We start from the raw sequence: 16,572 nt of genomic DNA on the forward strand, positions 1-16,572 counted from the left end.
TGAACAATTGTGCGAGCTCCCTGCTGAAGGGCCACGGCCTTGTCTCAAGGGAGAATTACCAACCTTCTGGAAGTATCCAGGATCATCCTCAAAAAGGATATCTGTTGGGCTGGAAATGAGGAAAAACTTGTCTAAGATTAGCTGCCAGCCCAGGTGAGAAAGGGTATCACAAGAGATATAGACGACTCAGCGCAGTCCTGGAAGAGCGGCTAAAAAGTCGACCAGATAGGGCAGGACGACCATGCCTCTAGGGTGCAAGAGGAACATGACAGCCGCCATAACCCCTGTGAACACTATGGGTGCGGTAGCACGGCCGAAGGACAAGGTCGTGATTTGAAAATGCTCTTCACGAATGGAAAAGCAAAGGAATTTTTGAAGAGGGAAAAAATAGGAATGTGAAGGTAAGCTTCCTGAATGTTGGTGGATGCCAGAAACTCCACCTTTTTCAGTTTAAGTAGTGGCTGAGCGGAGGAACTCAATCCGAAGAAGGGGGACCTTGTCAAGCTTGGTAGAAGTTTGAGGTCCAGGATTGTTCTTACTTTTCGGTCCCCTTTTTGGAACCAAGATCCCTTAGATCTAGACCATCCTGGTCAACTCATACACTGCTGGTTGGGTCTATAGGAAACATGCGATCCTTTGTTCCTGGGGAACGCACCCAACTTCTCACCGAATAACCGATCACCCTGGTAAGGGAGTGATGTCAGAGGCTTTTTGAACGAAGAGTACGCTTCCATTCTCTGAGCTGTAAAGTCCTTCTGAGTGTAATGGCATTTGCTGCTGACAGTGCCGCGCAATTAGCCATATTCGAGAGGCGTGAAGCAGCTAGTCTCCCACTCAAGAAATTTGATTGACCAGATGTACTGTCTTCGGGAAAAGGTTACTGTTGTGAATAAGGGAAGTTGACCAGGAGACCATTGCTGTAGCAACCCATGCAGCAGCTAAGGAAGGGTAAAGCGCTGAACCCGAGGCCGCAAGAAGGACCTAACCAGATTTTCTATCCGACAGTCTGTTGTATTTTTAATTGATGACCCATCGGGCAGGGATACTGGAAGGTATACCACAGGTGATTCAACCCGGTTAATCTGCCAAGTGGCAGACTGCGCGGCTGCATCTGGAAGGTCAGGACTAGCCGTCTCTTGCAATCGCCACTCTCTTTTGATGGTGTGGAGTTAAAATGATGAACCCTCAATCCACCATCCTCTTAACAGGGAAGTGGAGAGGGATCATCCGCCTTCTTGCATCATCTGCTAAATAGTGGTGATGCAGAGGGGGGAGTTTGAACGCCGAAAAGGGTGCCTCTGTACATCCACAGAGTTCAGGTCACCGGGTGGACAGGGTTGGTTGTCCAGCGTTAGGCCTGGCTGCAGAAGAGGATACATGGAGGCGACACTCCGTGTGCTCGTCTGTTGATGATGTGGAGAGATCGGTGCCCTTTAAAAAGACCCGTCGCCCCTAAAAATCAGACCAGGCATGACATCCCATGTCCTAGGGGGGTATACGTGGAGGGGACACCCCACGTGTTCTTATATTGGCTGAAAAAGGATACCGCACTTGCAGAGGCTTCTGTCCAGTGAATCGCTTATCCGGACGCTTCCTGTCTGGGTGAATGGCAAATGCTCTGCTGGGAGTTTAGTCTCCTTATGAGGGACACTGTGTGATCTAGAGTAGAACCGAAGTCCTCGTCAATCTACAGAGATTGGTAGGCGAATCCATCCTTTTCTGAAGTTCTGGTGAGTCCAGAACCAAGGCAATATCCGATCCATATTAAGAGTCTTGTTCTCAGCAAATCATTGGTGAGGGATCAGGAAACGAATCTTCCGTTTTCTAGGCGCCTGTACGTTTCTAGACGCCTGTATGTTTCTACAATACTTGCGGCCCCTGCTAGCCAACGGCTCGCATGAAGGAGAGGGACCATGTATATCGGTCCTGCGAGCATTCCGAGGCACAGAGGGTTCACAGAGGGATTCAATCTCTTGATCACTGAAGCCATGGGTTGCGGCAGTGACGAAGCCCACTCAGGGAACTAGGTACTCTGGGATAAGCTGGGGTCAGCGGCAGAGGGCTCATGAGCTCATTTAGGGTGACCGGTTTCGGACTGGTCATGTGCCTTTAAGACCAGGGAATACCGGTAATGTGCCTTTAAGACCAGGGAATACCGGTCATGTGCCTTTAAGACCAGGGAATACCGTTCATGTGCCTTTAAGATCAGGAATGCTGGTCATGTGCCTTTAAGATTAGGGAATACTGGTCTTTTTCCTTTAAGACTAGGGAATACTGGTCGTGTGACTTTAAGACCAGGAAATAATGGTCATGTGCCTTTAATCACAGGGGGAAGATGCAGGGGGGGAGAGCAGTACTTTCTTACCTGGTTGCATGTGCCCCTTCAATGCAAAATAATCGCCCCTGTGACTTCCATGAATAGGCCCAAGCATGGGCCTAAATTTCTACAGCTGGAGGGAGCAATACCGGGGGTAGAATAGAGGGGAGTTGGTGGTGGCTGGGAGAAGCGAGCGTTCCCATGCTAGGTGAGAAGCACCAGAAAAGGTGGGCGGAGCCGCCTTAGCGCGCCATTGTGCGGTTGCAGCTTCCGGGATGCGGCCTACACATCGGTCGAAGCCGGGGGCTAAATTTTTGTAGCCGGCCGGAGCGTTACCTCAGGGAGGTGGGCCACAGGGAAGCTGAGGCTGCCAGTCAGCATGTGAATATCCCACTGCAGAGGCCCATCGCTGACTGGATCCACTCACCATCGGTGCGCGTCCCGGCATGGAGCCGCCGCGATGACTGAGTTTCCGCCGAGTAAAGTGCGCACACTCTACTGTTCTGCTGCAGGTCAGGTATTGCAGCGTGGACGGTGCAGGGATAGATGGATAAACCTCAATCCACTATCCCTTTGTTAGGGAGGTGGAGAGGAACCGTCCGCCTCCTTGTGCCATTAGCTTTAACAGTGGTGGGACAGTGGGGGCTGCTCAGACGCCATAGAGAGGGGCCTCTGCACATCCACGGAGTTCAGCTCCCGGGTGGACAGGGCCAGTTGTCCGGCATTAGGCCTGGCTGGGGAAGAGGGTACGTGGAGGCGACACTCCATGTGCTCTTCCGTTCCGGGTGCGGGGAGATCGGTGCCCTTGAAGGGGCCTGTTGCCCCTAAGAATCAGCTCAGGCATGGCTTCCCACGTCGCAGGAGAGGATACGGAGAGGCGACACTCTCCGTGCTCGCCTGTTGATTGTTCGGGGTGATCGGAACCTTGAAAGGATCCGTCGCCCCATTCGTCCGTGGAAAAAATAAAATAAAAAATGTAAAACGTAAAAATAAAATAAGAAAGAGTTTTGGGTCTGAATAGTAGACCCATCCGTGTGCCTCCTACGGACACTAAGCAACGACTGGTTAGCTGGGAGCCAGCAGGAGGGTGTATACTGCAGGGGAGGAGCTGAGAGCCAGCAGGAGGGTGTATACTTGCAGGGGAGGAGATCACTTTCTTTGTATCACTTAGTGTCAGCCTCCTGGTGGCAGCAGCATACACCCACAGTCTGTGTCCCCCAATGAGGCGAAGGAGAAAAAGCGAGTGCGGGAGTGGTGCCCGCCGGTGCCAGTGTCTATTTAACTGGATGTGCATCAGAGAACACACATGTATTAAAATATATTGCGGAGCAGAGAACAGCTAGCTCCCTACACTGTCAAAAGCAGGTAGATAGCTCAACAACCAATCTTTCATTTGCAAATATCTGAAACATTCAGAAAAAGAGCGCTTGTCTTTCAGAATCTGAAGAGAGACAAGGCCTTAAGTAGACAAGAACTGATGAGCTTTCTGAAAACCAATTGTCCCACCACCACAAAAAAAGAAGTATGCAACGGCTGGGAAGGCCTCGTTATACCATAGAGCAGTGTTCCTTAACGCCAGATGTCAAGAGCCACCAACAGATCATTTTCCAGGATTTCCTTAGTATGGTGCACATGATGGAATTATCACCTGGGGAATACTAAGGAAATCCTGAAAACACGATCCCTTTTTCTAAATATTTCAGATATTTACAAATTAAAGATTGGTTGTCGCGCCATCTACCTGCTTTTGACAGTGTAGGGACGCGGCCATAAAGAAGAAAAACAAAAATGCCAAAGTAATTAAAGACCGATGCATAAATAGATATAAACAACCTTTTAGTGGAGACACCAAACATAGCACGAAACTAAAAAGAAAAACAAAACATGGTAGACAGACAATTTACAAGCTTTAAAAAAAAAAAAAAAAAAGCAGGGGAAGCAGGCCATCACACACATTTTGTAACATGATCTAGGAGTGTAACAATAACGGGGTATAAATATTCCCAAATTTATAGAGCACATGGTCAGATTATCAAAAAATAATTTGTGCCAAATAAAGTGCAGTGCATTTAAGTGTAATGTTATTCATCCATTAATAAGGTGCTCTCATTTGTAATACTGGCCGTGAAAAATCTCCATATAGGTAAAAAAGATCCATATGCTAACCAGGATTCAGGCTGTGCATGTTGACACCGCTGCCCCACACTCCAACGCGCGTTTCACACGTTGCTTTGTCAGGGACTCGATTGTCAGATCATGCAGCTACAATCCTTTATCATTTGATGGATGATCTTGTCACTTTATTTTTACACTGCATAAAGCAGGGGTGGGGAACCTCGAGCCTCAGGGCCATTTACGGCCCTTGATGACCTTTTATCCTGCCCCCAGGGCAGATTCTCAGGGACCCCATTCTTGGACAGGGAGCTGTATTTTGATTACCACCAGCTCATTAGTTTCTTCTTGCTCTGTTAGCACACACACGCAGTGTTCACTACTGAACACTGAAGGTCATGCAATGAAAGATTACGTCCTGACACCAGTGCCAGTCAGGATGTGCTTTGTGGGCGCAGTTTGTACGGCTCCCGAAGGATGGTATAAATATCCAAATGGCTCTTGGCAGAAAAAAAAAAAAAAAGATTCCCCACCCCTGACATAAAGTAACTTGGTAACTGTTTGCTTTTGCAACACCGATATGCCAGGCACCTTGATATCTATAACGTACGCTCACATTACATAAGGACTTGGGTTTCCTTGCATTGAGGACTTTTCCTATATTCCATCTTCTGGCCATGTTGGAGTTAGCTTGGAGGTTATAATGAATCAGGTTTACTCTATTCTCAATTTCTTTCCTTTATATCTAATCAGGTTTCCTTTTTTGCCATTTCTGTATGTTCTATACTTATTGTGGGTTTTCAAGAATGAATGCATACAGTATATGTGGAGAATAAATTTAGGCAATAACGTTTAGATTTTATTAGAATTGGCATGTTTTGTACCTACTTGGGTGCACTGGTAAAATACTCCATTTTCTTACTCTTTTTTCTTTAATAATATACACACTCCAAAAACAAGACTTACCGGTATATCAAAACCAAAGTGAATACCTAAGATTAAAAAGCACATTAGATTTGTAAAGCCTCGATCCAAAGAGCTTACCTTTGTCCTGGATCTGTGGAGACTGGCACAATCCAAGCAGACATTGCATCACATCTAGGATTGTCTCCAATATCTGAGGACACAAACACAAACTACTGTCGGATAAGGAGCGGATAGAAAATAGAATTCAAGAAATTATCTGAGGACAAGTCTAGTTGTTTAAAAAAAAAAAAAACTGTCAATTTTCATGTTATTTGGAAAAATTTTCAACTATAACACAGTCAGTGCCTGAGTTTTCCTGTAGGGGGAAATTTTATAAATACTAAGTTTGCAAATATTATCACCAAAACTCATAAGCAAACATTGAGATGAGGCCCATGATTACTAGAATTCCATGCCGTCTATAGACGGACACCAGATTTGAAGTGCCCTCACTAGCCCGACAGAACGTCCAACCCTTTGAATCCAGAACCCAATGCTCCAGGTCCAACACCTATAACAATAATTCTTATCACAGCGGGACTCCAGTTCTAACGAGATTCTCACCTGTCCTCTGAAGGTCACATCCCTGTGAGCAACATCTGAGAGTAAAGTAACAAGGCAGAAGCTGAATGTCTCTGCTACCGGCAGCATGCCTGTTATGGAGTAAGCAGAGGAGCAGTAAATGGTTATTCCCATCATCATAGTTACAATTGCTAAATTCTTGTAAAAAATAAGCAAATTTGAAGTGTTCTTCTTATTACAAATGCTATCAGCTCTCAAGAAAAGAGGGATTTTTTATCTTTATGGCTTACTGCTCGTTGTCTAGGATACTGGCTGCCTCTGCAGAGTATCAGTGATGGCAAATCTACTATAAAGATGGTGGAGCGCTTACAAACTCTTTCCAACAGAGCTTGTAAGCACAGCTCTAGAGCTGGACAGATCAATGAAACTGGCAGCGTCGGAGCCACTGGACTCTTCCGATGCTTTAGAGGCAAAGCTGCCTCACGCAGCAGCTGTGGCAAAATAAAAAAACACAGTCACGAAACATTGCAAGTACTAAGTGATATTGGTACACAGGACAGCTCTAGGACCCAACGCACGTTTCGCTTCATGACTACTTCCTCGGGGTATGCCATACCTGTGTGACTATTTTTTTGAGTGTACATTTAATTCCTATTGCCATTTTCATATAAAGTAGCAATTTTATGGTTAACAACCTTTTGGTTTAGGTTTACAATAGAGACATATGTTTTTTTATTAACTAAGTTTTTATTAGAAATGTTACAATTGTATAACAAATTTAATACAAATGGACAAATATCCAGACATATAATAACAATCCAAAGCATGTGAAGATAGCACTGAAGGAGTTTTACAATGTCAGGTCAATGTGAGACCCAAAACTAAGAGATAAGAAAAAAAAAAATTTCTTCACCTTATGCTGGATAGAAAAATACTACAGAGACATATGTTTCTATCCTGCAATACAGTCTTATTTTTATGCCTTGCTATTCCAAATGCACCAGCACTAGGATTTACCTTTTATTGTTTTTTTTTTGTTTTGGTTGCTCCAACATATTGAATTGTACTAGCAAGTGCACGTTTTTTAATTGTCCCATAAATTAACTACTATAACTCTGGTTGACCACTAGGGGTCAGTAACATGTGTGGTGATTGTTATTGCACAGGCATCTCTGCATGTTTTTCACCCTTTTTTAGCATTATGTTTTAATATATTACTATGTCTCCAACTCTGTTTATACTGCCATATACAACCGCATGTACCTTCTTGCTGGTATGTCTTATATGGACTATCTTTATCATTGGGTACGCAGGGACATGCGTTGTATGTGAATGCGTCCGCATGTGGCGTTTTGATGTGCCCGCCAATCGGACGGGAACGCAACTTTTTGCGCTCCCGTGTGGTCGGCAGTCACGTCAAAACGCCGCATGCGGATGCATCCGCATAAAACGCATGTTCCTGCGTACCCAATGTTAAAGAAAGGTATGCAAGACGCATGCGGAAGTAGTTGGAGTTTAAGGGAGGATGTACGCAGCCATACGCAGACCAGCCAAACGCAAGTGGGAAACCAGCCTAAGTTTGGTCTTGGACAAGCTACTTGCCCAAGGCAGATTAAAGAAAACCAGGCATGGGCTTTTATTTTTGGAGCAAACTACAGGATGTAAGTGGTGCAGTTCGCTCCTCCCAGACGGGGTCTTACAAGTGGCCCATGGCCACAGATTCCATTTAAAAACCCTGCAGCAAGGGTTGGGTGTGTCAGAGTTTGTTTGCAAAATGGCAGAGCATGTGGCTTCTACAACATCAGGCTAGGTGTGCAGTTAACACCAAGCCAAGGGAAGCAAACGCCTGGCGTTCCCTCAGCGTGACACAGTGGTGCAGTCGCCCACGGCAACAGGTCTCATATACGGACTGTTTTTACAGTTTTGTGGCCAATGTGAACATGCATTTATGTGCTGCATGTGAACCAACTTAAGTCAGGCTTCTTTTGACGCGCCGGCTGCGATTCAGAGGATACCGTTGTTTTCCTTTTTGCAAGTTTCTTTTGGACATTAAAGACACTTTGCTTTGAACTTTCCTGTGGTCCCTGCCTATTTGTTGCACTGCACCAACCCCGCTGTACTACAGCGGCCATACTTATAGTCCTCTTTCTAGAGGCTAGTTTCATGTCAGATCTATGCAAGATGCAGCATCACAGCCAGCTGTGTAAAGGAGGTGTATGAGCTGTACAGCACCAATATATGGTTAACAAGGTACTGTCCCTGAGCCGAAGCTCTACCGTAGGAACAAAAGCAAGTACACCAAAATTAGTGATCCTACAAAGAAGAAGGGAGCAAAAGCCCTCAGAGCAAAAACGAAATATGTAAAGTGAGATGAGACAATCAGTTATGATAAAGCACAGAAAAGTCTTTATTAGTCAAAATCCACATAAATTAAACGGGCATATAGCCCAATTGTAACAAACAAGACGAGTATTACAATTGGGGGGGGGGGGGGGGGAGACCAAGCGTCACTATACACAAAAGACCTCCAAAGAACATGCAATGGTCACAGATAAGACTTAAGCTGGACACAAAACACTGTGTATAAATGTATTTTTATTTTTTTTTAACTCCGTAGACAAAAGTGTGACCTACACAGAGAGAAGTAGCAAATAGAAATGTAAGAAGTTTGCCCACATCAAATGGAAATAGGGACTATATGAGCATATAAGGGGTATAGATCATTCCCATTGCCATGTTCTCAATAAGACCAGGAAAAAGAGGCTGCTGCTAACATTGCATGAAATGCTGAAGTGCTTACCCATGTGGGATGGAGAGGTCGAGTGGGAAGTGAACGCGGACCCTGACGCACCAATATAGCAGAATTTTACATTACTTATTGTGTTCCTAATTTTTATTTTTTACATTTGTAGTACAACATTATCTACCGTTGGCAGACTCCCATAAACAGCTGGAATAGATAGCAGTACTCTTTTAGAGATCGCACCAAATATAGATTTATTACTTTCTATTCTACAGTCTTTGCCCTGTATTTATTCATCAGGGCTGACACGGAGCTGCCACCCAGGACTAAAGTGCGCTGTAATTATATCTTGTGGTATCAGCCACCATGCTGCAATCTTATCACTGCATATCTTATACTGGTATTGGTACAATACCCTTGGTTTAATTAAACCTTACGTGTGAGTTCTATCCACATGTACTTTTTCTTTAACAGTTTAGTCTTTCTCTTGTCCACATGTGCGACAGAGCACTAGATGACGAAACACACTTGACTGTAAGCTGCCTGTCAAGTAGTGTCGCTGCTAGTGTGGCTAGAGAGTTGGCTAACAATACCAGCGGTGCCTGCAGATTGTTTGCATCAGGGACACCCACTGCCAATGTATATTGTGGCAATATTAGCCTGTCTCACCTTAAGTCGCTATAAAAACCATCGTTATTTAGCAGATCTTCCATTGTATGTTTCGCCTAGTTGTTCTAGGCTTCTTCTAGGGGTCTAATCTATCTATCTATATTCAGAAAAAAAAAACAGGCAGCACTCCAAAATTGTTTTATATATATTAACAAAACCCCTGAACATGCAATGTAATAAACATGTATGGTTTTCTGAGGATCTTAAGACCTATGAGAATGAGTGCCATTCGTTAATATATAGTCATACAACCAATAAAGTAAGGTTTTGGGAGAATAAACATACCCTTGTTTTTTCGAGACGTGCTCTCCTCTATCCATAACACCTTTGGAAGTCCCCTCAGCAGTTTCAGCAGATATGGTACAATATTCTCTTTGTGCTGAAAATAAGCATAAATAAGAACAATAAGTAAAAATTCAATTGTACAGAAGCTCTTGGGTCTCAACATGGCGTCATGATTACAGTATGCAAACAGTTAATAAATATCAAAATGGCAACCCCTGTGTCTATGCCCATTAAAAGTACATGGACTGCTGATCAAGTACTTCTATTCTGGCTGACTCAGCAGTTTGTACCGGGTGCCAAGAGAAAATATATGTAAATGATTAAATAAAATAATTAAAATAGCAATGTAAATGGTAATCGACACAATTACCTGAAGATCAGATTCAACCAGAAAAATTCCCAAAGCAATAAGTGCATCTCTGCGCCTCTCATCCAGTTGAAAAACTCCATGGAAATCAACAGGGCACATGCATAGCAACTTCTGCACCTATAGGAAGACAAATGAGAATCTTTGTATAGAAGAAGACATAAGGAAATGTAAATAAATAAACAATATATAGAAATTAATTCAATATGACTAAAGTGGTCTTTTGAATGCCAGTGACAAAAGAGCAAATATTTTCTCAGTTACTTGCACCAAGGGTTAAGAGAGACACAAGCCAACTGGGTAGGTTGTGTGACAATGTCCTCGGCACATTTGCAGGTAAAGAAGGTTTCTACGCTGAAAGAACATCTTGGGCTAGTTTCTAATTAGAAGCAGAAATTGTAATTATCTGATCATGAGTGGTTCTAAAATTGTGTATAGGAGGCGGAAGAGGATCATTCTTAGATTGTCGAAAAGCAAAGCAATATACAAAATGATATTTAATTGCTGCTTTCCTTCAACTGGTAAATGATTGAATATTTAGGTTCTGTTGAACTGCAAGAAAACAAAACATGTCAAATAAACAAATGACTTATGTGACTGAGGACCATGTCTGCAGGGCAGGATTCAGAAGTCTATACCAAAAGGGAACGTTTTTTACCAGGAAAGCCAATCAAAATATATGGTATAGATATTATGAGAGAAAACCATATCTTAAATCACTACCAATTTCTAGAATTAAAGGGCTTTGGATCTTGAATGATGTGGACACCCTTGGGGGCTTTTTTCTTCACAAGGTTCAGTTCCCATGATGAATTTTTGATGCCACATATTTTAATGCGTAATAAAACAGCACTGCGTTTTACAGTTCCAGTCATGTAGATGAGGTTTACAGAAATCTCACATCCACTATACTTTTTTTCCTCTTTTAACGCTGAAGGTTGGTCGGGTGACGTCTACAGTGAAGCATGGCGGTGGCTGGGTGAAGACCACAGTGAAGCATGGCGGTGGCTGGGTGAAGACCACAGTGAAGCATGGCGGTGGCTGGGTGAAGACCACAGTGAAGCATGGCGGTGGCTGGGTGAAGACCACAGTGAAGCATGGCGGTGGCTGGGTGAAGGCCACAGTGAAGCATGGCGGTGGCTGGGTGAAGGCCACAGTGAAGCATGGCGGTGGCTGGGTGAAGGCCACAGTGAAGCATGGCGGTGGCTGGGTGAAGGCCACAGTGAAGCATGGCGGTGGCTGGATGAAGGCCACAGTGAAGCATGGCGGTGGCTGGGTGAAGACTACAGTGAAGAATAACAGATTGTGGAGAGGCCGTCACAGTCTGCTGACTGGAAGCCCACAGAAAATCTTTGCAAAGATTTGAAAAATGCAGTTGCAGAAATCATACCACAGAATATTAGTGAACTTGAGGCCATCACTCATGATGAATAAAGCTACTTTCACACTAGCGTCGTGTGACGAACATCGCAATGCGTCGTTTTGGTGAAAAAACACATCCTGCAAATGTGCCTGCAGGATGCGTTTTTTTCTCCATACACTTGTATTACCGACGCATTGCGACGTATACGTCGCATCCGTCGTGCGACGGATGCGTCGTGTTTTGGCGCACCATCGGCACAAAAAAAATTACATGTAACTTTTTTTGTGCGTCAAGTCCGCCATTTCCGACCGCGCATGCGCGGCCGGAACTCCGCCCCCTCCTCCCCGGACATTACAATGGGGCAGCAAATGCGTTGTAGAACTGCATCCGCTGCCCCCGTTGTGCTAATCAATCACACTGTCCCTCGGTACGTTGGGCTGACGGTTTGCGATGGCCCGTACCGACGGACTAGTGTGAAAGTAGCCTAAGACTCCTCAAGAATGCCATCAGAATCTGGTGTGTGGCTATGCATCACAGGTTGAGTAATTCTGAGCCTGTAGTAGTTATTAAATGTGGCATTTTTTGTTTCATTTGGAAAAAACATTTGTTATATTAGGCTTCAAATTGTTCTTATTGGAATGGTTTATTGCAAACAGATGAAGTTTGTAAATATTACTAACATTTGCAATAAAATGTGAATAATTTTGATTTTAGCTGTATTTGCCCCTAAACACAATAGTTTACAATAGGCCAAACCTAGCGATTTTGGCAGCACCACCTGACCTTCCAATGTGTATGGAGGTCTCCCGCCTCTTCACCAACAGATGATATCGGGCAGTTTGTATACAAACAACTGATCCTCATGTTCTCAAGGTAGATGCAACTGTAACACCAACATAAACAGGTGCTTCTCGTAAAATTAGATCATCATCAAAAAGATAATTTCAGTTCTTCAATACAAAAAGTGAAACTCATTATATAGAGTCAATACAGAATGATCCATTTCAAGTGTTTATTTCTGTTAATGTTGATGATTATGTCTTACAGCCAATGAAAACCCAAAAGTCATTACCTCAGCAAATTAGAATTAACAATAAACACCTGCAAAGGCTTCCTAAGCATTTAAAAAAGTCCCTTAGCCTGTTTCAGTAGGCTCCACAATTATGGGGAAGACTGCTGACAGATGTCCAGAAGGCAGTCATTGACACACTCCACAAGGAGAGTAAGCTACAAAAGGTCATTGCTAAAGAAGCTGGCTGTTCAGAGTGCAGTATCCAAGCATATTAATGGAAAGTTGAATGGAAGGAAAGTGTGATAGAAAAAGGTGCAGAAGCAACCGGGATAACTGCAGCCTTGAAAGGATTGTCAAGAAAAGGCCATTCAAAAATTTGGGAGAGATTCACAAGGAGTGGGCTGCTGCTGGAGTCATTGCTTCAAGAGCCACCACACACAGACATATCCAGGACATGGGCTACAAGTGTCGCATTCCTTGTGTCAAGCCACTCATGACCAATAGACAACGCCAGAAGTGTCTTACCTAAGCCAAGAAGAAAAAGAACTGGACTGTTGCTCAGTGGTCCAAGGTATTTTCAGATGAAAGTAAATTATGCATTTCATTTGGAAATTAAGGTCCCAGAGTCCGGAGGAAGAGTGGAGAGGCAATCAATCCAAGCTGCTTGAGGTCTAGTGTGAAGTTTCCACAATCAGTGATGGTTTGGGGAGCCATGTCATCTGCTGGTGTAGGTCCACTGTGTTTTATCAAGACCAAAGTCAGGGCAGCCGTCTACCAGGAAATTTTAGGGCACTTCATGCTTCCCTCTGCCCACAAGCTTTTTGGAGATGGAAATTTCATTCTCCAGCAGGACTTGGCACCTGTCCACACTGCCAAAAGTACCAATACCTGGTTTACAAACAACAGTATTACGGTGCTTGATTGGCCAGCAAACTCGTCTGACCTTAACCCCATAGAGAATTTATGGGTATTGTCAAGAGGAAGATGAGAGACCAGACCCAACAATGCAGATAAGCTAAAGGCTGCTATCAAAGAAACCTGGGCTTCCATAACACCTCAGCAGTGCCACAGGCTGATCGCCTCCTTGCCACAACGCATTGATGCAGTAATTGATGCAAAAAGAGCCCTGACCAAGTACCGAGTGCATTTACTGAACATACATTTCAGTAGACAGACATTTTGGATTTTTAAATCATTTTTAAAGTATTCTAATTTACTGAGATAACGACTTTTGGATTTTCATTGGCTGTAAGCATAATCATCAGCAATAAACACTTGAAATAAATCACTCTGTTTGTAATGACTCTATACAGGAGTTTCACTTTTAGTATTGAAGAACTGAAATAAATTAACTTTTTGATGATATTCTAATTTTGTGAGAAGCACCTGAATTTATGCCCTTATGAACGTTATACTATTGAACGCCTAGTAAATATGATATTTTAAGAAATCCCCACGAAATAAGGTAACTATATTTTAAAGTCTCTTACTAAGAGACAAAGAATTGTTGGTATCCACAAAACAAACAGAATTATGAGGCTCTAAATTCCAAAGTAAAATGTCTGCATTTCTTCAATTGTAGATAACATTCCAAGTGTTATCATGCTACCAAGGAGAAGTAGCGCACAAATAAGAGGAGTCATCAAGAAGCAGAATCATGAAAATATCAAAATACTTCAGATGTCCTACATAACTTGTCCTCACTTACTAGAATGTGTTCATCTATTCCCGCTCAGACCAAATGACATTCTAATGGGATAAGATGGACGAGGGCAAAGACAGGGCACACTTGTTTGGATATCACATCTCAACGTGGAAGCGTTCTACACCCTCCAGATGCCACAGAGCGTGAAGGCCCTGGGGCAGCAGGTATATTACATAACAGTAAGAAGACAGCGGCAACCATTATTCATCTGGGGAAATAGGATGCCCAGCGATATGTATTTAAACACCTCATAAAACATGGCGGCCGATTCATTACTTTACTTCTGCCCTCAATAGATTAGATATTCTAATATTATAGCAACACTTTCCAGTACAATAATTTCTCCCTTGTACAAATGCCTACATCGCTAAAATCAACGCCGCCATGACAGCAACTGGGGACAGGGGTCTCCAAGTAAAGTGATCAGTTTTTTTGATAAATGATAATGGTTAATATTTATAAAACTTCTTGAAAGTAACTGACACAAAGGGTTAGTGCACAGCATTGGGGTCCTGAACATTTCAACATTTTTACATGTCATAGTGACATGTCAGAGGCAGAGAGATGGGCCTCTTTGACTTTGTTTGGCCAAGTCTTGGACATGTAAGCAGAACAAGGTATTGGCCCACAGAAGCCCGTACGCTGCCAACAAGAGACTGACATAACGCATGCGCAGTCGATTTAACGGAAAAAGAGCCTATCAGGAATGGGAGCCCAGCAACAAAAGAGGACTTTTATGAAGGTAGGAACAACAAGAAGGGGGTGTTGCTGTCCATCTGCAATGTCAACCATGAAGAGGACATCAAGGACACTAGCCAGAGATAAGCTCATATGGATAAAAACTGTAAGGCCTCTTTCACACTTCCGTCGGAACTCTCCCATCCTGCAGCGACGGACGTGTGTCAAAACGTATGTGACGGGTGCACTGGGCCCGTCTTTCTGACGGACCCATGGAGGCTATGTGCACCTGTTGTGTATGCGTATTCGCAGCGGTTTTCCGCTGCAAAAACGCATACACAACACAAACCAGGCTAAAAATATTTTTTTTAAAAATTTAAAAAATTGCAATATTCTCACCTACCGGCATCCCGCGCAGCGTTACCGATGCTCCCGGCATGTAGCGTTCCTAGTAATACATTGCGAAATCTCGCATAGACAGCATCAATAGTAAAAAGAGAAAGATAGCGAGCGAGAGAGAATTTCCCTGACGGAAAATTCTTCCACGCATGCTCAGTTTGAAAAGACGGGACCGGTTGCTGGATTCCTGCTTTTCACAGTCAGCGACGCATCCTGCGCCTATAGGCTTCCATTGTAGCCAGTGACGGGCAGCGCAGAATGCGTTGCTGACCGATTTTCCGATGTGCAGAAAAAACGTTCCTCTGAACGTTTTCTCTGCAAACGGACCGTTTTTTTTGCGCAGGATCCAGTGCACGACGGATGAAACGGATGGCCATCCGTCACAATCCGTAGCTAATACAAGCCTATGAGAAAATGCAGGATCCTGCATTCTCAAAAATCGACGTATCTCGACGGGAGCTGAAAGACGGAAGTGTGAAAGTAGCATAAGCGGTTTGGGTTATGTTAATTCACAGTGAGGAATAAGCAGTGAGAAAGTATAGGAGGCATCCCCAAAGAACAGTCATAAACAAACTAATATCACTGATAGCTGCAAATTAATAGTGTAATCTGCGACTTACCCATGGTGTATGACAATGGAACGCCCCACACTGCCCCGACATGTGTTTCGCTTTCTCAAAGGGAGCAGCATCGGGGCAGTGTGGAGCGTTCCACATACACCATGGGTAAGTCGCAGATTACATTATTAATTTATTTTACAATATGATGTAAAAAGAGAAAACACAGTAGTTTGACAATAAATGGTTTCACCCAACCACTAACCAGAAGTGGAGAAAAAGTTTTGCTGTCATCATTCATATTCTTTGAAAAAAGGCCAAGAAAGCAAAAATTCTGCCGGGGTATGTAAACTTTTGAGCACAACTGTATATGACAAGTTCCCAACAAAAAAATATGATATTAAAACCTTTTGCAGAGAATGAAATATTTCATTTGGAAGCATTATATATTTTAAATGAAACCTATGATACTGATGTAGTATTTTCTACAATTGTTCAATTAGTAATAGATGTATTTCTTTTTTTTTTTGCAATGAAGTCAAAAATTGGTTAAAAAAAAACCTAGCAGAATACTAAGGCCAAATTTATACACCCATCTATCACGGTCCAAATATAAAACCCGATAATCGGACTGGACGTGGGTCTACTGACCCGAACTTAAAGGGAACCTGTCGGCAGGATTGTGCACAGCAACCTACAGACAGTGTCAGGTCGGCGCCGTTACACTGATTATAATGATACCTGGGTTGATGAAATCCATCTTGTGGTTGTTGTTTAATCGTTTTCAGTTTATGATATGCTTGTGCTCTGGGGTGGCCGGATCTCCCCAGTCCCACAAGCTCGCTGCCTCGGGGTAATCCTTGATGCTGATCTCTCC

At 43.5% G+C, this 16,572-nt stretch overlaps 1 protein-coding gene across 2 annotated transcripts in view; it reads right to left on the reverse strand.

Moving 5' to 3' along the window:
* Positions 1-16,572, reverse strand: part of PI4KA (phosphatidylinositol 4-kinase alpha) — a 182,086-nt gene that overhangs the window by 159,793 nt on the left and 5,721 nt on the right. For both annotated transcript variants that reach the window (XM_069756734.1, XM_069756726.1), the window contains exons 2-5: positions 9,985-10,101; positions 9,615-9,708; positions 5,960-6,048; positions 5,474-5,546 (exon numbers count right to left, since the gene is read on the reverse strand). In XM_069756734.1, the coding sequence (XP_069612835.1) occupies positions 5,474-5,546; positions 5,960-6,048; positions 9,615-9,708; positions 9,985-10,101 (373 nt within the window). The remainder of the gene's footprint in view (positions 1-5,473; positions 5,547-5,959; positions 6,049-9,614; positions 9,709-9,984; positions 10,102-16,572) is intronic.

Source organism: Ranitomeya imitator, chromosome 1, assembly GCF_032444005.1.
Source record: "Ranitomeya imitator isolate aRanImi1 chromosome 1, aRanImi1.pri, whole genome shotgun sequence".
Taxonomy (NCBI): Eukaryota; Metazoa; Chordata; class Amphibia; order Anura; family Dendrobatidae; genus Ranitomeya; species Ranitomeya imitator.